Raw genomic sequence first — 25,243 nt, 5'->3', positions numbered from 1 at the left:
AATATCACCTAGAATAATTCGATGAAGACGATGTTAAATACGAGTATGCATATACTAATTAAATTAATTTTATATAAGGATCTAATTAAAATTAAACGTTTCATATAAGAAATAGAAAACATATTAAATGTTAAATTTATTACTTTAACACTTCATTTACAACCCTTCACATTCACTTTTTCATCTTTTCTTTTACTATCACAAAAGATTACTTTTTTTTAAACGACTGTATTATTATTATACGTTATCTTTAAAAGTGATTGTCAAGTATTAAATGTCAAAAATAAAAAGTTACAGAATTAAAAAAGATAAGTACAGTGATGTTTCGATACTTTTTTTTTTTTTACATCTATTTTACAATTTGTCTAATATGGGCAGAAAGAAGAAAAGAATTTTCTTTCTTTCCAACACATCTTATACACATTCGACGTTTTACATTTAAAACACGAAAATATATAACTTGTGTCTCTCAATGTTTCCAATATAAAATGGAAATCACATCTATATTCCCTTAGAAACAACTTAAATCAGAAAAACGCGATTCTCATGTAAAAGGCAGATGGTTCACATAACATATATATTAGGATATATTTTTTTTCCCAATAGAAGCAGAAAAAAAGAATGAAAGAGATAAGGATATTCCTTTATTGAAGAACAGGATCCTCCTCCAGTGGATTACAGGGCTAACAAAATAAAGAACTAAACTCCAAAAATTAACGTAAGCAGAGGTTGTCTGTTTGTTTTCCATGCTAAGTGCTTATTTCATGGAAGTGGTGTAGGTAGAATACAAAAATACTTGTGATGTTGATCACCCAGTTAACAGCGGATAGAAGTCCAAAATTGGGTTGTTCTGATGATAAAGAGACTCCCCTAGCTAGCTAGCAACAATAATTTACACTACTCATGTTAGATAATTGATTCGACAAACTAGATCCACCACCCAAATCCCTTTTCTTTGGTTTCAGCAATGGAGGTACCCAGTTACCAATAATATCACTATCTTCATCACCAATCACATCACCCTTTGATCCTTCACGGTTACCCTCTTTACGACTCACCGAAAGCCACTTGGCTTGCATGTACGATGTGGTTCTCCATGGAGGCACGTGAAGACCCTTCTCTCTCAGGCACTGTTTGGCAGCAGAACATAGCAAGGAAATTATGTTGCACAGCTTCTTCTCACTCCCAACAAAAATGTAAGGAACCGACTCTGTCAATTCTTTGTAGTCTTCCGTAGGCTTCGCAACTTCAAATTGGGACCTGAAATCTATATCTACTATTACCCTCAAAGGTTTACCGTAATCCTCATCCTCCACCGTCACCTCAATATACTCGTATTCACCTGTTCATGTTTGCACAAACATAAAAGCTCGATAATTTTCACATCCAAGGACAGTTTTCAAATTTTAACATAAGAAATACCAAAAGGGTACATCGTTTCTGGCTCAAATTTTGACATCTAACAGTAAACCAAATGAATCCAAATTTGGATATTTCATTTTGAATTTTAACACGGATTTAACCAGGGGTGGAGAAAACGGCAGAAAAAAGAAAGACCCACCTGCAGGACAACCCAGAGAGGTGGCCCAAGACGTGTGGCATATAGAAGCATTAAGACCGTCCATTTTCATCCTCACAGCAAGCCATCTACTGAGATTGGTTGTTTTCTCTGCACCCTTTCTACCTCTCATATGTTTCAGTACACACTTCAACACCTTGGTCTCAGGTGCTGCATCACCCTCACTCCTTAGAATATCCTGAAACCATTTACAGCATAGAGAAAACACATGAGAGACAACCTTAAACCAAGACAAAGTTGGGAAAAAAAAAACAACATTGGACTGGTGAACAGTACCTGCAGAATAAAAAATTGGGTTCTGTGGGTTAAGGTGTGGCAATTTGTGGAAGTGGAAGCAGTGGAGGATGTTGATTCTGATTCTATAAAATCTTGCACCATTTGTACCAACTCGTCTTCCTCTAAACTTGCCATCTCCGTTTTGTCCAAGTCAAAAGAGAAGAATAGTGTGCAGTGGAAATGAGTGTGAGGTTTGGATTTTTTATATATAAGAAGGAATGGCGGTGGAAATAGCACCTGTGTGGTGACAGATTATAGATGAGGCCCGCTGCTGATAAGCTAAATATATATATATATATATATATATATATATATATATATATATATATATATATATATATATATATATATATATATTAAATCAATCAAACGAAAGGAACCAAAAAATTTAAAATAAAATAAAATAAAAAGTTGATATGTCCGAATATCCTTATCTTAATTCTTTGTTTTAATAACCATGAAAATGACATAACTATGTGTTTTCAATGTATTCTAGAACTGTCTCTCACGGTTAACTCAACTCATTAATGCGCGTCTCATGTCTTTTTCTTCTTAATCACGCATATTCGCTATCCGAAACTCAGTTTTGTGGATTAATTCGAGTGGAGATAATTAGTTTAATTAAGGGGAAAAATCTGTTAAACCATTTTTTATTAGTAATACTTTGGACTATTAAATATTTTGTTAGAAGTAAACCTGGTCCACGCCACTTTAACCAATTTCATTGGCTCTATATGCTTTAGGACGACTTCAAGCATTTCAATCATGATAATATAATTAATATATAATCATACCAAAAGCAATAATAATAATAATGTGGTAAATTCTTTAACTAGTAAAGATTTGCCTAATTAATATTTGTCGTTCTAGTCCTTGTCCTGTTCGGCTCTTGGATGAATCTCAGATGTGGAGAATGGTGCGGCAGAGATAATGGTACGGTAATTTGGATGACATTTTGATATTTTGTACTATATAAATTAGCAAAATTTAGTTTAACGATGTTTTACAGTAGAATTTAAAACTGGATAAAATTAAGTATTTAATTTAAATTTTGAATCCATTGCCAGGCAATCAAATATAAAACTAGCTTAACACTAATTAACTTGTAGACATCTAAATACAACTTATTATTATGTTTTTCATTTTGTTTCAACACCAACTCAACGTAAAATTTAGCCAAATGTTTTAAATTTAAGGAAGGTGCCCCACTCTTACTCCCTCTTTAACAAATGGACTTCTCAAATTGAACTTCCATCTTTTATATTTTTCTTAATCACAATATTTATTTTCTGAGCTCCTATCATAGTTTACTACTCAACTGGGCCGTTCAACTCTTGTATTTCATCTGGGCCTGACTAAAAGTAATTGGCAACGACTTCCTGCACCCTATCATATTTCTTGGTGCACCCTATCCAATGTTTCCGAAACAGGGGTGGTGTGATTGTCTACCGGAAAGAAATTTCTGGGTTTATTTTAACGGGTTCCGGAAAATGGATTCCGAGTTGATAGATTTTGGGATAGGTGCAGGAAGTAATAGTGAAATTAACTTGTATCTATTTTGTATCTCATTAAGCACCATCTTTTTTCGTTGGATCCAGCCCAATTTGTCTCGTATTTCACCTGTTGTGATATTTTCTCAGTGAAGTTCTGTACCTTATCACTTGTGATCTATGAAGCTCTGTTGAGAAATGATTGCGAAATATCTACCAATTGGTCTTTCCTTTCCTTTTAATTGTAACTCACTCTCACTTGAATTCAACTCAATTCTAAACACACAATTTCAAGTTAATTTTGGTTAAATAAAGATTTTATCGACGATGTTTCTTTTTAACAATTTACATTCTTTTTTTCTTTTTAACACGTGACTTTTTATTTTTAAGAACTGAACTCTTTACAATTTACTTTCACCATTGTGCACAATATAGCCCTAATTACTTTCAAATTTAGAATAGTAGGAAGTGTCTGCTTGAAAACTTATTTAAAGAAAATAAAACTTTGAAAAAGTTTAGGAAAATACTTGTCAAAAGGTATTGAAAGTTTGAAATGTGATCTAGACATACACCTTCTAGTTAGTTTATGAAGCTAGCTTTGAAAAGTCATGAAAGAAAGAAAAAAATCTGTCTTTTTCTAGGAAGTGCTCCATCCAAAATGCCAATTGAGGCCACACAGGACAAAATCACATTTCGTAGAGATCCAATTAGTGCCCAAGCAAAATATTAGACATAAAAATTGGATTTTGAATCCTAAAAACACATCAAGAACAAAATAAAAGTCTTATCTTGAACTAGGGGGAATAAAAGTTAATAATAATTTAATTATTAAGGAAATATCTCATTGTCAACAGAAGAAGAACACGTGTTTTGACCTATCAACATTTATTGGTCAATAAATGCTCATAAATTTCCTTGAATCTGAAAAGAAAATTAAAATGATTTATTTGGTCCAAACTCCAAAGTCTGTCTTTTTGTTTGGTCCTTCCTTCCTTTCCTAATAAATTAACAGTAATTACAAACATAGTAATTTGAGGTCCAACAGAAAACACCGACTTCAACAACAACAACAACTGTTTTGTTTTTCTTTCAATCAACAACCTCCACCATGAGCCTGCCGGAATTTCCTTCCGGTAGTGGCGCCGGAACATCATCCCCGCCGGGGAAGAAAGAGCTCCAGCTCCAAGGGACGCGTCCACCGCCGCTCAGAGTTAGCAAAGACTCCCACACCATCCACAAGACCCGCAAGCCGCCACTTCCCCCCAACGCGCACCTACCGCAGCCGCCACCAGAGAACCGGAAGCCGGTGATAATCTACACCGTGTCTCCCAAAGTCCTCCACGTCACCGTCAGCGACTTCATGAACGTGGTCCAGCGCCTCACCGGGCCATCCTCTGGTGACGAGCCCGCTCTCCGACCCGGCGACGTTTCGCCGGCAGCGAGGCTGGCGTCGATCGAGAGGACAAGCCCATCGGAGAGGGAGAGAGATCACGGCGGGGATGAGGACGTGATGTTGATGTTGGAAGGACTGGATGTGGGTCAGTTCCCCGGAATATTGTCGCCGGCGACATTGCCTCAGATAGCGCCAGGGTTTTTCAACGAGCCGCAAACGGCGACGTCTTTTTGGCACGACCTGAGCCCGTTTTGGTCTACTCACAGCTTCGTTGCAAGTCCTTCGGGGCTGTTTTCTGCCTCCGCGATTTCTCCGCTGGCGTCGCCGAACTTCTTCAATCTCTTCGACTAACTTTGATTTTCATTACCACTTTGAGTTTTTTCTTTTTTGGTATGGTGACTATTGATTAGGTTTGGAAAGGGAAAATGGTGGAAGATTCAACTATGGGTGACTTTTGTGACCAAAGTTTTGTAGTGCGTAGATGTTGTTTGTGGCTTCAAGGGGAAAGAATAAAAATACAAAATGAGAGCACTCTTGAATTCAAAGTTTCAAACTATGGTCATTGGTGAGATCCACCGTTTTGTGCTGCGTTACAAATAATTGGAGTCCTTTGTAAAGTCTTTATCAGTTAGTTTGGTGTGAAGAAGAATTCCATAACTAAATTCGCCGCAGATAAAATCCTCAAAATCAACTAAAAGCATCTTTAAAAATGCTTCTACAGCAGTGATTAATTCTCAATTGAGTGTATGTACACAGGAAGCTGAAGCTAATTCGAAGGTACCAAAAATATGCTTATAATCTTCGTTCTCAATTAACTATTCATATTTTTTTAAGATGGACAAGTATAACTGATGATGTCATGCCATGATCATTTTATGATGTTAAATTCAATTGTTTAAGGCTTAGCTTGCTTTCCCTTATTGTTATGTTGAGGGATGGGACAGCTTTGCATCATTAATGTTTTTTTTCCATCTCTTTTGCTTATATTTTCTTATTATTATAAATGGAAGTTCTAATCATTCTAATTCTTTGTAATCATATTTCTTTTTTATCCCTTAATAAAATTCTTTTATTGACAAAAGCTTATTTTGGTTTATACACTAAGCAACAAATCTTTGAAGATGTCAAGGTAGCTTTGGATATATGGTTGAGTACATCTCATCTTAATCCCTTAGAAGAGGGAGATTGTTCTGCACTATCTGACAGTTTAATGATTCTATTCTATAACATAGTTGATTTACTACAATTGAAGGTCCGCTTTCCTTTAATCATTTTGGTTTCTGAAGTTTGTGTATGATTTATAGTGATGATTCCTTAATTCCATGGCAAATCTTCATGGTTTCGTGGAACTATTCAATGATGCATATCAACTAGTGATTAAAATTTTTAAATGGAAGAATGTTCCAATTGAGAAGTGGTTGGCCTTAATGTGGAAAAGTAGAAGTCTATGTCACGCTCTCTGTGTTTCACCTGTTAATGAGGAGTTCATCATGAATTCATTGGATGAGTTTAGGGAACTTTCAAATATTAATTTCTGGATACGTCATCTTCAGGGAAATCAATCATCATCCATAGGGTTTCAGCAGAATTTTTCTTTCTTATTTGTCAGTTCTCATAGGAACTCTTGCAGCCATGAGAGCTCTTTTCAAACAGACTGTTGACAAAAGAATTTCTAACACAGACATCACAGTTGGTGAAGTTAAAAAAGCAGCTCTTGGTCTGATTTCAAATGTAAGGCCATTTTGTGACTGAAGTTATCACAATGTCTTTTTGTCCGAAATCATCACTCTATTCTCTATTAATCTTCTGCTAGGTTCCTGTCCCAATTCATTCTACATTTCTTGCTGGGTGTCCTTATTATGATTTGTGCCCAGGACTTGTTACAAATGGACAGTTAATAGAGGTAAGTTGTATTAGTTCTGATTTCAATTCTTATGTTGCGGATAACCAATCTCAACTTCTAAACTATAGAATCTCTTAACTTCTAAACTATAGACAAGTGATATTTGGAGCAAGTTCTCGTTTATTATTTTTCAACTCTTGATGTTTCATGTTTCTAACTGAAAATGGTTTGGACTTTTAGGTGCGATAACTTGTACCCCTAAGGTTCACTTGATTGAGTAGGTGAATAGTGAAGATGTATTCAGACTAGGCAAAGTGGTGTTGAAAATAAGAATGTTAATAATATTACGTCCATTTACATGGTTATAGTCTAAATACCTTTCCAATTTCCTCTTTCCCATTTTATATTTGCGCCCGAGCAGACCTTAATTCTTTAAAAAAAACAGAACAATTTTTGAACCTCAGAATTTTTTGTCTGGTGGCTGCGGAAATATGTTGTCTGTTTTTCAAATCGAACTTCCCTTCACGAAAGGAATCTTGGTTTCCTCAGTGAAGTCATGCTATTTTCATTTGTTGTTTGTCATAGACATGATATGATAGGAACAATTGTCAATTAAATGAATATTTAGGTAGTGATTGAAGATAAAGGGACTTGTACTAGAGATTAAAACTTTGAACGCAATATAGGTTACACAACAAACACACACTTAGAGCTAAGAAAAAGTTAAGGTGGAGGGAAAGTTGCCCCATTGTAATCATGGCATGCTGAAAGAGCTAATGGTGCTTACAGTAGACCTACCAATGAAACACAAATTTTGGTATTATTTTTATCTATATGCCTTTTTTTTTTTTAAATTATATTGTTTCTCCCAACTTACAGTATTTTTTATTTTCAAATGTATTAGGCTCTTTTCTCTGCAAAAGAAGCTCATAGATTACTTGCTAAACTCTTCCAAAGAAAGTTTACTCATAATGTTCAGCAGCAGAATGAAGAGCACAATGCAATAGTTGATTCCTTGAAGAGCATTATAGATAGTGTTGAGAATATTGGACTAAACTTATCAGTTGCTAGGGAAATTTTGCTATTTGATTCTATATCACGGGACTTGAAAGATGTCAGGACCATTAAAAATCCACTCATGATTCGCTTTAGTGGGTTTCACGTGTCAAGAGGGGGGCTCGACACTCAACTGGTGGAAGGCAGGTGTTGGCAGATGAGCAGACGCTCGTTTTGACGTGGGAAAGAAAACTTGATTTTCAGAAATTCACGCCACACTCTCTGCATGTACCCTTCTTCCCCAGATTCTGAAAAATCTCATTTTCTCCTCCTTCTCTCTAAATCTCCTTCATCTTCTCTCTACGAAATCTCACCCTTTCTCTTCTCCGATCTTCGTTCAGACACCGTAGAAGCACTCCCGGCGTCAAGAGCTTCCAGATAAACCGTTCGGTTTGTGAAGCTGAGCTGGTAAGTCTTTCTCTTCACTTAGTCGTTCGTTTTCCTAGACATGCAAACCCAGTTCTGGTTTCATGTGTTGATCACCATTCTCCAAATGAGTGGTTCTAGAGTGTTTTGGTTTTACTTGGTGTAGTTTGAATTGTCGAGCGTTGACGGTAGAAGAACCTGTAGTGGTGAAATTGTATTTCTGCCTCTGGGAACGTTCGGTCACGCTCAGAGGTAAGGGAAGCTTATCTAATTTAATTTGTATGTTGCTGTATTGCATGAACGTTCGTTGAGTTGCTAAATTTAAATGAAGCATGAATGTTGAGATGTTTGACTATATGAAATATGATGGTTGCTATGTTCTGATGTATGAAGTATATGAAATTTACTATGATATGAATATATGAAATTATGAAGATATATGGTGAGAATTGAATTGAGATAAATGATTTCTAAGTATGAATTTCCCCTATGAAAGAGTACGTTCATCACTGAACGGTCCTTGACCGTTCGGGTTTTTCTAGTGAACTTGGTTGGAATTGGATTCTTTCATTTGGGAAGAATCCTAGTTGAGGACGAGCGTCTTCGTTTCGAAATACTGTGCATGAGCGTTCGACCAAGCATAGTTGTTTCTTGGTATTCGGTTATAAACTTAAGTATATATATATATATATATATATATATATATATATATATATATATATATATATATATATATATATATATATATATATATATATATATATATATATATATGTATGTATTTGTATATCTTCGTTTGTTCTTAAACACTACTCTAAATGGTATCTTATTATATTTATCAAGCCTTTTACTATAAGTTTAGTAGTGTTCGGTCTTACACCAAGCGCTCGTACTGAGTAGTGCTCGGTCTTACACCAAGCGTTCATTCTCTTTTCTTTTATAATCTATCTTGATGAAAATAGCGTTCATCCAACTTCAATAGATTTCTTTCTCTACCGTGCTCGGCCATTGACTGACATTCGAATTTCTTGATGTAAATTCAAATAAGCTAAGTATTTATAAGCGTACGGTTTCATCATGTGAATTCTTCTAAGTATTATTCTTTGAAGTGTCTGTATTCATTGGTTTTGGCCTAGAGTCTTAGCACTTGGCATGGTCTTTGCGGTGTTCGGTTTGAGCTCTCAAGAGTCAGTTCATTTAATTGGCTCACTTTGTAAGTAACGTTCGTTCTAGTCGTTATTGTGATATATGATTCTACTCGGTTTCTTTCTCAACTCGATAATAACCCTCTCGGTCTTAATCTGTTCTGGAACTGGAGACCTTTATGTCTCGCTCGAAGTGTTCGTTCTCGTTCTGAGTTAGGATTGAACGTTCGGTATTTGGTGTCCTTAATAATCTTTGTACAAAGGTGAAATTGAGATGATAAATCATGAAAGATGAAGAGAATATGATATGGATGAAATGTTTTGGATTATGGACGAGCGTTCCGGGGAGGAATGACTCATGAATGTATATTGGAATTGGTAAAGTATGAATGTGGGCATGCTAAGCTGGCAGTTCATCCTGATGTTCCGTGATTACTCGTCCTCACGTAGAGGAGGATAAGTCATGTGTGGGAACGGCAGGAGGTCCTAGTCCTTATGGTTAATTTGGACAGATAGGACTAACCTCGGGTGACAGCTGTTGAGGGTATCCTAGTTACTACATCACCCGGGTGCACGAACGTCCTAGCTACACAGATTTCATACAGTCCGGACAGTCAGTCTAGTATTAGGCTTTGTATGAACGAATGATGAATTTATCTTGTTTGGTTGATTGTGTGAAATATATGTTTATACATGAATTAAATTATATAAGTTTACCCTGTGTTTCCTGTCTTGTCTGTTTTGTATGTTCGGTTGTCCTTCTGTTGCAATGATCATCCGTGTGGATTGAGCAGAAGGAGACGAGCTGTTGGAAGAGGCGCTGAAGAAAGATAACTTAGTAGAGGTAGAAGTTAAGACCGAACCGTAGAACCGTTCGGTCAATAGTAGTCTGATAGTAAGGTGATCGCTCGATTACCTTTTCCCTTTGCTTTTGTTTGGACCGTTCGGTATAGGCTTTTGTAAACCGTTCGGTTAGAATTACTTATGACGTTCGGTTTTTAATTTATGGTCTTTCTGTAAGGCCGTTCGGCCACGACCGTACGTTCTCTTTAATGTAAGACTAATCTGTAATATTATTCAATGTAATTATTCTATCATATAGTTTTAGATTGTATTTTTGGGATGTTACAACGCAGTGTTATCTTCACAACACTCTTCAGGTTTGATTTTTATCCCACAGTCCTCGGGAAAGTAAATATGTTCAGACGAAGGCATGTAATGTATCTTATTTCAACAAAATTTGCAGTTGCAGGTAGGAATCATCCATGAAATGATTGGAAGCTGAGGCTGAAACCTATCGTAGCACCTATATGTATTTGTGAGTTTCTGCATTGGTGGAGAAGGCAAAAATAATTAGAGCTTGAAACAACAAGCAGACAGAGTAATGAGATCACATCTCAATGAGTCTTCGAGACCTTCATGGAAGGACTAGATCACGTAATAAAAAACCCTATATGAATTATTTCATAACAATAAAATTTATATAGGTTAAGAAATAAGTCACAGAATCTATAAATCAATTAACAAGTAATTTATTGGAATTTATATGATAATGAATAAAAGATTATTTTATTTTCAATATTTTAAAATTTCAAATATCACTGGTTTTTTATCCTCTAAAAAATTCCAATAATTTCGATTAAACATCATCATATGTTTTTCTATTTTTTAAATTTTTTTATTGAATAACAGGAGACTTTCTTTTATAACGAAAATATTTAAAAACTCCAATTCAATATACCTCTTTAGTTTTCATAATTTTTTTTAATCCTTGAAAGTTTAGACAGCATACACTAAATATATTAAAAAAAATACGTATAAGGACTAAAAACAATAAAGCCACATATTTATAGAATAACTAAAATAAATAACTTTAATAACACATGATAAAGTTTTTAAAACAACATATTAAAATAAATAACTTTAAAAGTCTTTCCAGTTGTGCCTTCCTTCTGCATTATGTGCAAGTGTAGGAGCATGGAGGTGTAGAGAGATTTAAGATTTAAAAAAAAAAAATTAAATGATAAAAGTTAAATTAACATAGAATATTTTTGGAATAAAAAAAATAATCAAGAGATGTAAGAAATACTTGGGATGGTGGATGAAACATGTACTAAAACCAAATTTATTGTTTTTGGGTCAGAGGATGGAATTAGAAGAATGCAAGTGAATATATTTGAGAGAGAAATAAAAAATGAAAATGAAATTATTTGAATTAAGAAAAAAATGAGAAGAAATGAGAAGAAAATTATTAAAAATCATTATGAATTGTTATTTATTAATATTATTAATATTTTCATTATTAAAATATAAATTTATTTATAGTATTATTATATTATATTATATTATTATTACTAATTGTAATGCTTAATATTAGTAATGTTATTATTATTTTTAAATTTTGATTATATGTTTATAAATTTAAATTTGTTTAATAAATTTATTTTAATACTACAGTTGCAACAATGTTTTGGGTGATAGGGATACGAAAAACCTTTCCAAAATAACTCCCGAATTTAAGCTCTGAAAATTCATGTCAGTATAATAATTGAAGAGGTATCATTGTAGGCCCTCCAAATCAATATTTCTCAGTAATGTTTCAAGTGCTGAAAACTAAATTTCTACTCTCCTCGTCAACAGCTAAAAAAATATAAAATCTATAATATTTTGAATGAATTTCAACTTTTCCGATTCAAGTAAGTCTTCCTAGGTAGGCACTCTGGAGAACACACTGAAATTTAGTAGTTGAAACAAATAATGATATGTAAAACACACGCATGAAAGAGTTAATTGAGATCGGTAGTTCTAAGCTATACGAAAACATCAAAATGCAATTCCCAGAATCAGAGAAAGATAAATTAGAAATGAAAACAGTAAAGCTGGATGATATATTTTTTGTACAAGGATATGTAACCTAAGGCAACGAAAATTTCAAACATGAATATGCTAATTAATTTTCGTTTCTTCTTTCTTCTATATATACACACATATTTCCTGATTGTGTTTCCATAACAATGGTTTTCAGCACAAAGGGTCCTAGCCAGATAGTTCAGTACTTTAGATGAAAATGGAAAGAGGGTGACAAAAATCAGTATCACCCGAATTCCACTTCCTCTGAATCACATTTCAGAAAGGAGGATAGCAAAAGTGTACGTTTGTTTTGAACCAATGATGAAATGCAATTCGTACTTGGTGACAATTGGAGAGCTGGGGACAAAAAAACACCGAATTTAGGTAAACAGAGCGAAGTTCAGGAGTCGAATATATTTTGCTTAAACCACAAGATGGCAAAGTAAAAATAATGCCAAGCCTGGAGAGACACGTCAAATAATAATTTAAAGTGTTATATTTACAAATTTGTGACTCAACAGCACCCTTCAAAAATCCATCAAAACCTAATAATGCACCTGACATTTTTGGCATCCTCACCAGGAAGGTTGTATAGGAATCACACGAGAAAGAATCAATTGGTAATTAGACTTCATATATTTTCATGTTCGTATACGGTAGAATTCCAGTTTGCCCCAATCAAAGTGCCAACTCGCTCGCCTTTAATAGCTTTCTCAATGTTGCCAGGTTTATTTAAATTGAAGACAACAACTGCACACCATAAGGGAAGGACGGAGACAGCTTATCGTGGTGAGTTACTTCAGTTTTGAGAGGGTAAGGATACAATTAAACTGATACTAATTAGAAAAGTAGTTCATATAAGAGTTTATGTGCATGACGTTACCTGGAATATTATTTTCCTGGCATAAAGTTATGGCAGTCATGTCCATCACTGACAGATCTCTTGAAGTTACCTCTTGATATGTTAGTGTGTCATGAAGACGTGCTTGTGGATTACGCTTTGGGTCGTCGTCATAAACTCCGTCAACGTTTGTTGCTTTGAGTACAACCTCTGCATTAACTGAATACGATGGAACAACATTTAGCCACTACAATACTTCACCTCGTATGCTGAAGTGAAAACAAATTTAGCACAACATTAACAAATTGACGTAAAAAATCTACATCCCTGGCCAACAATAAATAGGTAGGACTTGGTTTGGTAGTGATGAAAACCCAGGAGGGGTTTAACTTAATTGTGGACCGATTACCTCATGTTCTGTCTCTTGAATAATTCTTAAAAGAAATTTTTGAATAATTTGACCTTGATTTTGAAAAACCATGAAAAAGAAAAGATTACAAGATAATATTTTCAAACTCCATAAAATAAGCAAAATGATAATTCGCCACTTGTGGACCTAGCTCACAAAATAAAAATCAAGAATGCTAGAAATTGAGAAAATCTTTCCATCACTCAACTTCATGAGATAATTATAAAGAAAAGTCACTTATGACCTAGCTTAAAGGATAAGAAACCCTAAAAAAGAACACTCTGTACATCCTGAACTTGGAATCACACGAAAGCACCTCCAATGATAAGCTAAAGAGCAACATATAAGATAAGCAATTATGGCAACCCTTTGAGAACCACCAAAGATACGCTAATGAGCACAACCAAAGATAATTTAAAGAAGGACAATTAGGATAAGTCCATGTAAGAGAAGAATTGTCCAAATGAATTCACATTATGAACAAACTGAATTAAATGAATATATTAGTTTTCCTTATATGGAAAGTGTGGTGGAAAGGGATTAGATAAACACTTCCCTTTCCTAATCCTATATCCAAACAAAAACAGAGAAAATAAAACTAAGACAAGGGATAGTTGAGCTTATTCCTACTAAATTTAAAACGAAAAATAAAGTAAATCCATTTTCAAGATCAAAACAGGTAGGGTTACAACAATAAAAATAAGACATACTCTCTGCACATCGGAGTGCTGCAGCAGTGTCTGTGGTAAAAAATGGATTTCCAGTTCCGGCAGCAAAAATAACAACCCTTCCTTTTTCCAAATGCCTCACAGCCCTTCTGCGTATATATGGTTCTGCAACCTCAGACATACGAAATGCAGTCTGCACCCGAGTAGGAATGCCAATACTCTCCATTGTTGCTTGAAGAAATATAGCATTCATGACAGTGGCCAACATCCTAGAGGATAAATTCAACAAAAATTTGAAAAACATGAAGTATTACTTCAACCGTAGTATATACATTTTAAGTAACCCAAAGTACAGTGGATCATAGCAAGTTGAAAATGTAAATGAACAACCAGCACAGAAGAGCTCTGACTTAATCTATGAGATAAACTTAACAGACTTTTGTAAGCACGCAAAAAGAGTTCTGACAGAAGATCTAACTAGGCATTTGAGAAAGATTGAGGAAATCACCCAATATAATCAGCAGACGAGCGGTCTAGTCCACTACTTCCAGCCCAGGCCGATCCACGGAAGATGTTACCTCCACCAACTACTAGTGCAACCTGAAAAATGAGCCAACTTATTATTACACCAAAGTCTGAAAACCAGTTAAAAAGCTTTGAATAAGTTCAAGTCAAATGCTCTAACTTGTAGTGGACTCTCCCAATCTCACTGCCACATACAAATTAGATCCATGTAACACTTCGAAAGATTAATTTATAAAACACATCAATAACAACCCCAAACTACTCAAATCTCACAATCAATTAGCCAAATGATCAACAAATTGTGTGGACGAAACTGAAAACCACATCAAAAGAAACAGAAATGTATTATTAGTCTAAAAAGAATCCATTATAGTCACCTCAATGCCAAGGCGAGTTACTGCTGCCACTTCCCTTGCAATGGCCATGGTTATCTGTATCCAATCATAAAAAACAAATTCAGAAACATTGCCGAGAACACCATGATATAAGAGAATGCTTCAATTCATTTTGTTTTCAGGAAGTATTCATTGCCACTCGTCTCTAGTAATATTTTTTTTCTTATTTCCCTGAAATGTCCCTTTTAAGTATATAAGCCAAACTAAAGACCTGTTACCACCTATATATCTAGCTAAACATTTTACTTTTTTATCTTGTCATGAGTTCCCCATCTATTGGTTCATAGACAAATGCCGCCACTCATGTCACTATGACAGTCATCGACACAGTCTACAAGTGAGGAGTTGTTATTATATAAAGAAGAACTCAGCAGACAAATAGAGAGTTAATGTTACCTTTGGGTCAATGTTCTGAGAATTATCTCCTGCAAGTGCTTCTCCGCTGACTTTGAGCAAAACCCTTCGCCATTTATACGATGGCTTGTTATTTTCATTCATCGAGAGCTCCAAGTGAGCCCTGGACGGAATGGGCTTCCTGCCAAAAAAATATTTTTTCAACCACAACAATTACCATCGTAGTTCCACAGAAACATTTAGACAAACAGCTTGTTGGAGAACCAAAAACAAGAAGAAAAGAAATAAACCTGAATTCGATTGGATCAGGGGAAGAGCCCATTTGGGAATAAGAGGAGCGAACAACGAAATTGGCGTGAAGGGTTGAATTGCCTAGCGTAGACGTGAAGGAAGGGGAGAGGGTTTTCGGAAAACATAGAAGCGAAGATGAATGAAGAGAAGAAGAAAGAGAGGAAGAGAAAAGAGAAGTGGATAGTGCCATTGGAGAGCTTGGCTCCGTGCTACTGCTGTCGCCAAACCCTCAGTTGCGAGGTTTTAGTTGCCGCTCAAGATAACTTTGATTTTTTATTTTTTATTTTTCATTTTCAATTTCATTTCGAAACAATTATATTATAGTATTATATCTTAAACACAATTTCCCTGTCAAAACATCTAGGGCACAATAAATCCAAGTGTCTCCATGGGTAACCAGACAAAACCAAAACCAAATATCATAAGTACATAACAAAAACCAAGGGTTTAACGAACGCGCTAAGGTATATAAGGACAACAATAAACATTGTGAGAGAACTGTTTTGATGCATTTAGTATTAATTATCTTAATATAAGGAGAACAGTTAATAGTAACATCACTTTATTTAAACTTCAAATAAGTTTGTTTAAATAAATAATTTTTTAAAAAATCCATAATTTAATATTGTTAGGATTTATTTTTCTTTTTAAAAAAATATAAAATTACTTATTCTTAAAATAAGCAAATTAGACAAACACATCAAAATAATTTTTTATTTAATTAAGAAAATATATTTTAAAAAATAAGCAAAAATAAACTGACGAAATGAACTATGTCTACTATAGTTTCTACAAAGGAAAAAGTGTAACCATCGTATATATTTAAGATAAAAATACATATAATTATTACAATGCCAAATTAAAATAAAACTACTCAAAATTTATGAACTAAAAGACAACTCAGTACCTCCTAAAAATAATTAAATACATAAACATTAATTTTACAAAAAAAAACGATATTATAATCAGAAAACATAAATGATAAAATTTCAATTAATAGCATACAAAATTTTGTTTTATATTTATAATGATTAATTTATTAAAATATAATAAAAATTAAATCGTGATTCAAAATAGCTACTTATATAAAAAAGCATAGTCTACCTATAAGAAAAAGAAGTACTAGGGAAAATTCATAAATACCCATACTCACATATTTGACATTGCCCCCATTCTTGGTTTTTTTCGTAATTTTCTGATTCCCGTCTCTGCATCCTTTCCTCTAACTCTCCCTCACAATTCCATTCAAAAAATATAATAAAGTCTAATTATTTTTTAAATATTCAATCCAACAATTTAATCTAACAGAATTTAATTAAAAATGGATTAGGTTGGATTGTGTTGTTAAATTTATAAAAAAAAGAAGATAAATTTAAGTCAATTAAACTTGAATTGACTGTTAAATTAAACTCAACCCCTACATTTCACAATTATTTTACTTTTTATCAAGAATAATAACATAACTCTAGAAAGTTATAGAAGGCATAATTGAATAAAATTTCAATTGCATTTTAAATTTGTACTGCAAAATAAATCATCTAATCACAATGTTGGGGATGAAGAGATTAGGATTCTTGTGTGGTCACTGGCATGACTAACCAAAGCCACATTAAAAAACTAGAGACAAATCTCAACAGTTAAGTGTACAAACTTCTAGAACATGTCATAAGCTTTGACATTCACCATGGATTTTGCACGGAGAATCCTATGAGTAGGAAAAGACAGTGACGATGATGCCATCAGCTTCAGATTCTGTCTTCCCAGGCAGTGAATGTTTGGATTAAAGTTGGAAAAGTTCAAAAAACATTTTACCTCCAAAACAATAATTGTTTCCTCCTTTATTTACTGTGTTGGAATTTGTAAATTTATCCAAGGCTATCCTTGGCCACTTATGTTGAATTCTCAGGCATTGAAAGAGCCTCGTAAATTTTCCACCTTTACCAAGCAAAGCCTGAATGGCAAGTAGCAAAAGTTCTCATGCATGGAAGGCATCAAGGCTGAACCAATGATCCTTACAGAGAGTAAGTTAAATGGTGATGACATTCTCTTAGAGCCTAATGGGTAATCCAAAGTTGTGGAATGTCTTGATAGTTCCATCACAACCAGCCACCACAATCGATAGGCCCCATGTTTCTGATACAATTCTGTCTTGGCAAGTATTTTTCTGACATAACTGCTGCTCATCATATTCGTCTTCTGCTATAGGTAAATCCCAGCTGGGAAGTTTCTCCTCAGGCCATGTCATAGAACCTCGGCATGTGCCATCAATGGCAAACCAGTTACCAAGAGAAAAACGCTCTGCATCTCTAGTCTCATGGGGGGCAAGCTCTGATTGGCTTTGCATTTCTGAAGAATGGTGGGAAAAGTTACTGCTAGAACCCCTTTGATATGCTTTCACATCTGACCAAGGTATTGCAACAGTAACACCCTTGGAAAAAAAGTACTCACAGGAACGTTCAGATTTTGTGTGTTTAGAAGAAGCATTTCCCAAGTCATCCAAGTTCCATATGTAAACATGGGAGTCTTCTCCAACTGAAATTATATGTTTTCCACTTGATGTAAATGAACCCGACATTTGACTCCCTGACTTGGGAAGACCTGTCACATGTAATAAGACTAACACTGCCTTAGAATTTTTATGCAAAACCAACCATACTGGAAACATCTACCTCTTAAATTTATCCATATGCCAATAGCTCATATACATCTTACAAAACAGTCAAAGTAATCAAGTCAAACATTAGATAAGGAAATAGTTTTTGGGTTTTTCAAAATTAATCTGCAATCTATCAACCAATGATATTTGAAACTGTTTAAAGTGACAGGTATGACAAATAAAGTGAAACAAACATTAACAGGGATACAGCAAAGAAAATAATCCCTGTTGAGCTCAAAAAACTGTTACATATACGTAGCCATCAGAAGTTCTTTATTAATTATTTAAAAGTATATGACAAAGCTTGTCATGATTCCGAGGTAACAGACAACAAAAATTATAGCCAACTGTATGATTCAAATTAAGACAACAATTCACAATTTCAGAGATGACCAAAATCTATAAGAAAATACAAAACACGTATTGTTTGGGTGGGTGATGGAAGAATAAATCCTTTTATACTTCCAATAGCCAAATGGTGTGTACCTTTGTATTTCTGAACAAGCTCAATGCCATCATAAATATGAATTTTGGAATCTTCTGTTGTGATCATAATTCTCTTGGTACTTTTTTGGGAGAACTGCAAGCAACAAGGGTGTTAAATGTAAATAGATAAAGGACAAAGTATAGCATCATAGTAATAGAATGAAACCTGAATGCCAGTAATCTTGTTGCCTGATGCTTTCTTCTTACCATGTACATCTATCTGCGCCTCAAGCTGGAAATATTTTCCTAAATCATTAGAAATCCAATTTAGATAGTCCTTTCTATTTTATCTTTTGTAAGGGGCTTCATAACTACAGTAATTGGTATTTGGTAACTCAAAAGGTACATACCTGAAGCAACATAAAAACGACAAGTGCCTGTAACAGAACCAACTACAAATCCCTGCATGTGTAAATAGCCAATGGTTCATCAATCTCACTGACATGAATTTCCAGTGTCAAAACCCAAAGTCAATAAAAGATTCCGTCAAGAATTCATGACATACTTTCCCATCTTCCTGGTAACTTATAGCACTTATGACATCTCGTATATTTGCCCAGTCAATGACTCGCTCTTCACGTATCCCCCATATTCGAACCTTACCATCAATGGACCCACTAATGAAGTAATTTTCATCAACAGGGTTGAATTGAATGCATGTCACTGCTTTCATTAAAAGTAAAGACACAATTATGATTATGAAGATAAACAAAGTATGTGCTTTAAATGTTATATTGACCAATTAAAGTATGGTTGTAAAAAACAAACCAAAAGGCATGGTGCTCTCGTACATACATACCATAGTCATTGTGATGGAAAACACTTAGACATTGATTACAATCAATTTGCCACAACCGAACAGTTTTATCCATAGAAGATGAAAGGAGAATCTGCCATGAGAAATTTTTATCAGCTTTAAGGAAAACTAAAATTGCAAGAAGAACATATGGAGCATATTGCATGATTAGAAGGGGATAGCGAGCTTTTGCTATAAACTCACATCTGAATTAGACCAAGCCAAATCCAAGACATCACTGGAATGACCAAAAAATTCTTGCAGTGGTGATTCCTCAATTTGAAAAATACTATTTGGAAGGAAAATGAAGGGTTGGTATGAGTTTTTCTTCTTAGGAGAAGTGTTTTTACGTTCCACTCTGCTATTAGAAGTGCTGTCTTTTGAGGTGAAACAAATACTGGATTTATCCAGAGATGTAACACGCCATATACGAACAACACCATCTTCACCTCCACTCGCTAAATACTGTCCACAGGGACTAAATTTCATGGTCCAGATTACACCTTGGTGAGCTCTAACCTCTTGTCCATTGAATAGGCCACTGAACTCTAGCCACCTCTTTTTATTCTGCCTTACCTTTATTCTTCGAGTTTTGTTTGCCCCTGCATTAAACTTTGATCTAACATTTCCTTCACCCCCTTTCCTCTCGTTCACAAAGCGTTTCCACCAGTTTTTTCTTTTCCTTTTACCCATATCAAAATCCTGAAATTCTTGCGAATCAGCTTCTCTGTGTTCCTGATTTGTAGAAGGGAAGTCATGCTCTTTTCCTTCAAAGTTTGCATCTGCTTCACCTTGGGGACACCCTTTCACTTCATCCACTGAGATTTTTGCTTCAGAAGCTGCTTTGCCTCCATAGAGAACCTTCTCAGATACCTGATCGTTATGCAAAATTGAAGCATTTGAGGTTGCTCCACTGCACTCCCTGATCCTCTCAAATCCCAAACTGATAGATGAGTCATCAAAGTTCATTCTCTCTTGATAACAAACCTTGGATGAAGACGCGTCGTCTAAACCCAAATCCTGCAGAAAACGTTCCCTCCTCTCCTTCACACTAACAGGCTCCTTCACCCAAATGTCACCATAATCACAACCACACCTTTCAGAGCCAAACTCTTCTTTGCCTAGAACAGAATCTTGTGCTGACAAACTATCCAGTGAGTCAAAGAACACATCAATATCTCCATCATCAGAGCCCAGCATATCTCACACTTAGATTTGAAACAAACCACCTTCCACATGAAAATCTCACCTTTAAGTCCTAACCCTTCTCCCAACAATCAATTCACTACTTCTCAGGACCTCAAAATAGGGAATTCCAAACAAGAACCAAATTTCTCCCCCCAATTATGCAAAACACAGTAGAATAGTAAATGTCACAGGTTAAGGCCATGGACCAAGTACAAAGAACCAACTGACCACCAATGAGTAAATGACAACATCTTATTTGCAAGTTCAAAAACCTCCCAGCACAGAAAGAATACTAATTAACAATTCCACACACCCCAAAAGACTATATAGATCATAGAATATTGATAATCATCAAATACAGAGCAGAAACAAAGTCCAAGCTTAGTTCAAAGTGGAGACTATACCAGGATTACATGCTATTGTCAAGTCAAACAATGCCCAATTCAACATGATCCCCCAACCCCAATCTATCATGGCCGTACACAAAAACCCTCATGATAGGCAAAAGTTCTTCCACCAGTTATGAACAAGCGAAAATGCCTCGAGATCTGGATTTTGGGATTTGAAGATTGCCAAAGCGCACGAGCGGCGATATAGTGTTTGTTAATGTTATGCCTCTCCTTTCTTATCTTAATATCACGCCTCGTAATCCTCGCCTATGATCTGTGGCATTGGCGTAGTGTAACCTTAAAGTCAGACACGGAAGAAAAAGCAAGGATTTTTAATAACCGTTTCCATTTACAGAGAACAATTTTCGTGAGCCCGAATGAAGACAAAGGTGGATTTGATTCTCAACTTTCTGCTATGTTTGCTGTGACTAGAAAAGTGGCATTCATTGGCAACTGGTTACTTGGTCACAAGTAGTTACAAGCGTTGTTGTTTTAAGAAGCTGTTACTTACAACAGCACTAGTACACGGAACTATAGAGAAGGCTGAGAAAACGAAAGTGAAAACTCAAAAGTGTTAGGCCAATTAGGTGGTCATAGACTCGTAGGTGGCCACTATGGACCCTCATAGGCTTTCGTAGTTACAGCTAGCACTGTTGCTCTCTGCATTGCAGTTTGCACTTAAATTTTCTCGGGTTGTGTGGTGTGGTAGTATAAGTATATTCTTGTATTGATTGAGGGTGCTATAGGTTAAGGTCTCCTATATGCCTATTTGGGTATGTTGTACTTTCTTTACTATTCCTATGTAAATGGAGAAACAAGGTGAAAGAAAAGATGGTGTTTCTGGGAAGGAAAGGGTTGTGTTAGGCCTGATATGATATGCTCACTCACACCATACCATACCTTGTGGTTGAGGTCACATATAAATTGACACGGCAAACGTTGCCACTTTCTATTGCCCACAGCATTAAGTTCTTGGAAAGTCAATTCCTTCTGAAAAAGGGGAATCAAAAAAGGGTATTTTTTTAAAGCTGGGAGCTTGTCACTCACATGAGTTAATTGAAAGGACAAGGGAAGGGAAAGAGAGTGTGTGATCGTGGTGGAAGAGAGGTGGCGGGGACCGGAGGCGTACGGAACAGAGGGTGTGAGGGAAATGAGAGAGAAGGAGAAGGGAAGCATGACATGTGTTTTGAGGGAAGAAAGAAAAGGAGATGGTGATAAGATAGATCATAGTCTACATCATTATTAGAGTTTAGCATTCATCGAAGGTTCCAAAATGTTCTCACTCCCTGTCACAGCATCTCTTCATTTCCCTTCAACTTTTCTGTGGTTAATTCCAACTTCCTCTCTTCACTCACACACTTCATTTCACTGTGATTTCCAATCAATCCTCACCTTACTACTGCCATCCATATATCTCAAATCACATTTCAATTTTCATTTCATCATTTTCTCCATACATCCAACCTGTACATCACTCTTTTTGCATCATTTCGGAACCATTTTTTCTTAGTTTTGTAGCAGAGTAGATAAATTCAGAAAAATATTACTTTTTTATGTTTAGTTTTTTATGCCCAAAAGGTGAAAGAGGAAAGAAAAAGTAATATCTATATTTTAATACAAACCACAAACTCTGGTCTATCAGCAATTTATTCTTTTTCTCCATGTTATTAGGTAACCAAACAACGATCTTTTTCTTCTTTTTAAATGTTCCAAACATAGGATAAGTGTTTCATCTTAAATGGTAAACAATTACTTCTTTCATATCTTTTTAATATCTTTTACAATATTTTATTAAAGTAAACAAATTTACGTGGGAAAATCATAATTCTTAAAAACCATCCTAAATATTATAATTTTGGTGAATGATTAAAAATTATTTGATTTTTCACAAAAAAAAATGTTAGAAATATTTATACGAATTTCTTGATAATTAATGAGTAACAACGTAACTCTACCAAACATCTTAATTATTTATTATATTAAATTATTTAATTCTATTACGGGAAAATTAATTTTTAAGTAAAAAGTATTAGTTCTCGTCTCCACTTAGAAAGATTTCTGAATAATATAGCATTTAAAAAGAAATCATGATTTCCATTTTTCCCTTATAATATAATGAAAATAAATATTTTCAATTTTAGATATGCAAGTAGACTAAAGTATGTTGATGGCCGAGAGGCATTGGCCTTTCTTTTTAAATTTAGATCATATATACTAGTGTTACAAAAAATAATAAAATTAAATTATTAAAGTAAATATAAAAATATTTTATAATTTTATTATTAATAGTTTTTGTTTATTTTTGTGTTTTAGTTTTAAAATGGTTAAATTTAAAAAAAAAAGTTAAATTTGAAAAAATAATAAATTTAGAAAAGCGGTAATTGATAAACAATTATTTCTTAGGGTAAACTTGGAAAACATATTTAAACCAAAAAATCAAATCTCTTTATTTATATTTATATATGTATGGTTTTAAAAGTTATAAATGATTTATTAACATTTGTGATTGATAAATTTCCTAGCATCATATAAATTAATAATATAAATATATTTAACATTTTTATGTGTATATCTATTTATACATATTTTATAAATTATTTGGTGGAGGGTTTATAATATAAAAATAATTCTAAAGGAATATATATATATATATATATAATTAAAATATCTATGCATTAATATTATTTGTTCATAATATATTAATCATAAAAACAAAAAGTCATACAATAATTTTATGTATTCAAAATCATCTCGGTTTATGTACTTGACATTATCTCAAATTACAATATATATGTTATATATAATCTCAATTTGTACCACACATGATAGAAGTTATATGAACTAGATAAAGTTGCACTATGTCGGCAGGTATATTTTGGCTAAAGTTAACGGGGAATTGCAATTACAGAGATTAAGATGTAAAACATATTAGTAAATCTTGAACCTAATATAAATAACATTATTCACAAGATAATTAATTACATATTCATTACGAATTTTATTATTACTTAGAGCACGTATTATTACTTAGAGCATTTACCTGATTTGAATATCAAAGTGTTTCTTGTAAGTATACTATTTATTGGATTTATATCACATCAGTAATTGTGAACCTCTCAAGAAATTTCACATGTGGAGAAGGAGTATTTCAAGTAAAACATCAAAACCTTGGGAGAACTTGTGAAATCTTCGTAGTGTGATTCCGGTCTCGTAAAAATAATAACCATAAAGAAAAAAATAAGATAGTTTTATAATTTAAGAATAATTTAAACATGTCACAAATTCTCTCATATCTATATATCTATAGCAATCCAAACTTAAATGAAAATAAATAAAATAAATGTCATTTGAAAAGTTTTTATTAAGCATGATCTAGAGTAAACTATCACTTGACCAAATTAAGCATTTTTTTATTTACACACAATTTGATCTCAAAACAAAGGTCATGGTAAAACAAAATGTTATATATCATTTGTCTAACCACTCATGCTTAAGCAATGAAATTTGTAAAGGAAATAATTATTATGATAGTTGTCTCACTTAAATGTTAATCCATAGCTCAAACAAGAAATGTTATTATTGTGTCCATCTTGTCGCTTTAAACCCAAGTTGATGACTTTTGTTTCAGCATTAACTTGACACTCAAGCGAGATACGAAGAAACACCAATTATGAAAAAAGATTCTCAAAATCAATTTCTTCTTACTCTAACTAATTTGACTATTATAGTCTATTATCAAGTTCAAAACCAATATAAATATCAAAATCAATTAACAGAATCCAAAAACACCAACAACTAACCCATATTAAATTAGTGAATCAATTACATATTAAGGTAGCTTCCCTTATTTAGGAGTGACTTACTTCGTAGTAACTACAAAATTCTTAAAGACCTAATGAAACATCACAAAAAAAGAGAGTCAAAACACAAATAAACATTAAGTTAGTTAAGACAACAATTTGTCTTAATTGAAAAAGTTAGTGGAGATGTTAAATATTTACATAATGAGCTAGAATAGAAAATATAAGGAGATATTACAAAAAGAAAAAGAAACTCATTCCAAATTCAGTTCTCATATGTTCTTAGATTTGTTACCTTTTAGATTGTAGGATTTGTTCATGAAAAAAATGTAAATGAAATTAAAAGAAAAAAGGACAGGGAAAAGTTTGCATGAGGAGAAAACTAAGGCGAAGGGATCTCATTAAGATTGATTCCAAGGCTTGAGCGAACGTCCTGGTGGTGGTTAC

The 25,243-nt window shown here is 34.0% G+C and overlaps 5 protein-coding genes across 8 annotated transcripts; 2 read left to right on the top strand and 3 right to left on the bottom strand.

Annotated features, from left to right (window-relative positions):
- Positions 1-622: 622 nt before the first annotated feature.
- Positions 623-2,119, bottom strand: LOC108332773 (uncharacterized). Its single transcript, XM_017568081.2, has 3 exons — positions 1,856-2,119; positions 1,562-1,757; positions 623-1,342 (listed from the first exon to the last, which is right to left on the bottom strand). The coding sequence occupies exons 1-3, from the start codon at positions 1,988-1,990 to the stop codon at positions 879-881; spliced, it is 795 nt and encodes a 264-aa protein (XP_017423570.1). The 5' UTR covers positions 1,991-2,119; the 3' UTR covers positions 623-878.
- A 2,096-nt stretch (positions 2,120-4,215) lies between these two features.
- Positions 4,216-5,291, top strand: LOC128193323 (protein MKS1). Its single transcript, XM_052875312.1, has one exon. The coding sequence runs from the start codon at positions 4,454-4,456 to the stop codon at positions 5,087-5,089; it is 636 nt and encodes a 211-aa protein (XP_052731272.1). The 5' UTR covers positions 4,216-4,453; the 3' UTR covers positions 5,090-5,291.
- An 88-nt stretch (positions 5,292-5,379) lies between these two features.
- LOC108333061 (uncharacterized) lies at positions 5,380-10,656 on the top strand. 2 transcript variants are annotated; one of them, XM_052875315.1, is made up of 5 exons: positions 5,380-5,515; positions 6,292-6,469; positions 6,552-6,641; positions 7,486-8,255; positions 9,943-10,656. In XM_052875315.1, the coding sequence occupies exons 2-4, from the start codon at positions 6,371-6,373 to the stop codon at positions 7,813-7,815; spliced, it is 519 nt and encodes a 172-aa protein (XP_052731275.1). In that variant the 5' UTR covers positions 5,380-5,515; positions 6,292-6,370; the 3' UTR covers positions 7,816-8,255; positions 9,943-10,656. The 2 variants fall into 2 exon arrangements, with proteins under 2 accessions (XP_052731275.1, XP_052731279.1); XM_052875319.1 differs by having other exon boundaries at positions 5,382-5,515; positions 6,348-6,469.
- Positions 10,657-11,982: 1,326 nt separating this feature from the next.
- LOC108332406 (uridylate kinase PUMPKIN, chloroplastic) lies at positions 11,983-15,779 on the bottom strand. 2 transcript variants are annotated; one of them, XR_008246468.1, is made up of 8 exons: positions 15,481-15,779; positions 15,233-15,371; positions 14,819-14,872; positions 14,425-14,516; positions 13,959-14,185; positions 12,882-13,058; positions 12,556-12,748; positions 11,983-12,355 (listed from the first exon to the last, which is right to left on the bottom strand). XR_008246468.1 is itself a non-coding variant. In XM_017567664.2 (7 exons), the coding sequence occupies exons 1-7, from the start codon at positions 15,669-15,671 to the stop codon at positions 12,630-12,632; spliced, it is 999 nt and encodes a 332-aa protein (XP_017423153.1). In that variant the 5' UTR covers positions 15,672-15,779; the 3' UTR covers positions 12,361-12,629. The 2 variants fall into 2 exon arrangements, 1 of the variants encoding a protein (XP_017423153.1); XM_017567664.2 differs by lacking the exon at positions 11,983-12,355 and having other exon boundaries at positions 12,361-12,748.
- Positions 15,780-16,969: 1,190 nt separating this feature from the next.
- Positions 16,970-22,209, bottom strand: LOC108319808 (uncharacterized). Of its 2 annotated transcripts, XM_052880293.1 has the most exons (8): positions 19,624-22,209; positions 19,423-19,513; positions 19,129-19,286; positions 18,974-19,025; positions 18,790-18,869; positions 18,624-18,717; positions 17,930-18,079; positions 17,686-17,827 (listed from the first exon to the last, which is right to left on the bottom strand). In XM_052880293.1, coding segments are annotated over exons 1-8 (1,623 nt in total). In that variant the 5' UTR covers positions 20,620-22,209; the 3' UTR covers positions 17,686-17,825. The 2 variants fall into 2 exon arrangements, with proteins under 2 accessions (XP_052736252.1, XP_052736253.1); XM_052880292.1 differs by having other exon boundaries at positions 16,970-18,079; positions 19,624-22,206.
- Positions 22,210-25,243: the final 3,034 nt, after the last annotated feature.

Source organism: Vigna angularis, chromosome 1 (assembly GCF_016808095.1).
Source record: "Vigna angularis cultivar LongXiaoDou No.4 chromosome 1, ASM1680809v1, whole genome shotgun sequence".
NCBI classification, from domain to species: domain Eukaryota; kingdom Viridiplantae; phylum Streptophyta; class Magnoliopsida; order Fabales; family Fabaceae; genus Vigna; species Vigna angularis.
The sequence above is the reverse complement of the archived record's forward strand: the minus strand, read 5'-3'. Positions and strand labels throughout refer to the sequence as shown.

Excerpts from the sequence above, each read along its gene's own strand:
- LOC108333061 (XM_052875315.1), top strand. The coding sequence starts at position 6,371 with ATGAGAGCTCTTTTCAAACAGACTGTTGACAAAAGAATTTCTAACACA. Across the intron at positions 6,470-6,551 it reads CTCTTGGTCTGATTTCAAAT|GTTCCTGTCCCAATTCATTC; the intron begins GTAAGGCCATTT and ends ATCTTCTGCTAG. Across the intron at positions 6,642-7,485 it reads CAAATGGACAGTTAATAGAG|GCTCTTTTCTCTGCAAAAGA; the intron begins GTAAGTTGTATT and ends CAAATGTATTAG.
- LOC108319808 (XM_052880292.1), bottom strand. The coding sequence starts at position 20,619 with ATGCTGGGCTCTGATGATGGAGATATTGATGTGTTCTTTGACTCACTG. Across the intron at positions 19,026-19,128 it reads GTTACCAGGAAGATGGGAAA|GGATTTGTAGTTGGTTCTGT; the intron begins GTATGTCATGAA and ends TTACACATGCAG. Across the intron at positions 18,870-18,973 it reads TCGTTTTTATGTTGCTTCAG|GAAAATATTTCCAGCTTGAG; the intron begins GTATGTACCTTT and ends CTAATGATTTAG.
- LOC108332406 (XM_017567664.2), bottom strand. The coding sequence starts at position 15,671 with ATGGCACTATCCACTTCTCTTTTCTCTTCCTCTCTTTCTTCTTCTCTT. Across the intron at positions 15,372-15,480 it reads CCTGATCCAATCGAATTCAG|GAAGCCCATTCCGTCCAGGG; the intron begins GTTTATTTCTTT and ends TTTTTTTGGCAG. Across the intron at positions 14,517-14,818 it reads TAACTCGCCTTGGCATTGAG|GTTGCACTAGTAGTTGGTGG; the intron begins GTGACTATAATG and ends CTCATTTTTCAG.
- LOC108332773 (XM_017568081.2), bottom strand. The coding sequence starts at position 1,990 with ATGGCAAGTTTAGAGGAAGACGAGTTGGTACAAATGGTGCAAGATTTT. Across the intron at positions 1,758-1,855 it reads CCCAATTTTTTATTCTGCAG|GATATTCTAAGGAGTGAGGG; the intron begins GTACTGTTCACC and ends AAATGGTTTCAG. Across the intron at positions 1,343-1,561 it reads CTCTCTGGGTTGTCCTGCAG|GTGAATACGAGTATATTGAG; the intron begins GTGGGTCTTTCT and ends AAACATGAACAG.
- LOC128193323 (XM_052875312.1), top strand. The coding sequence starts at position 4,454 with ATGAGCCTGCCGGAATTTCCTTCCGGTAGTGGCGCCGGAACATCATCC.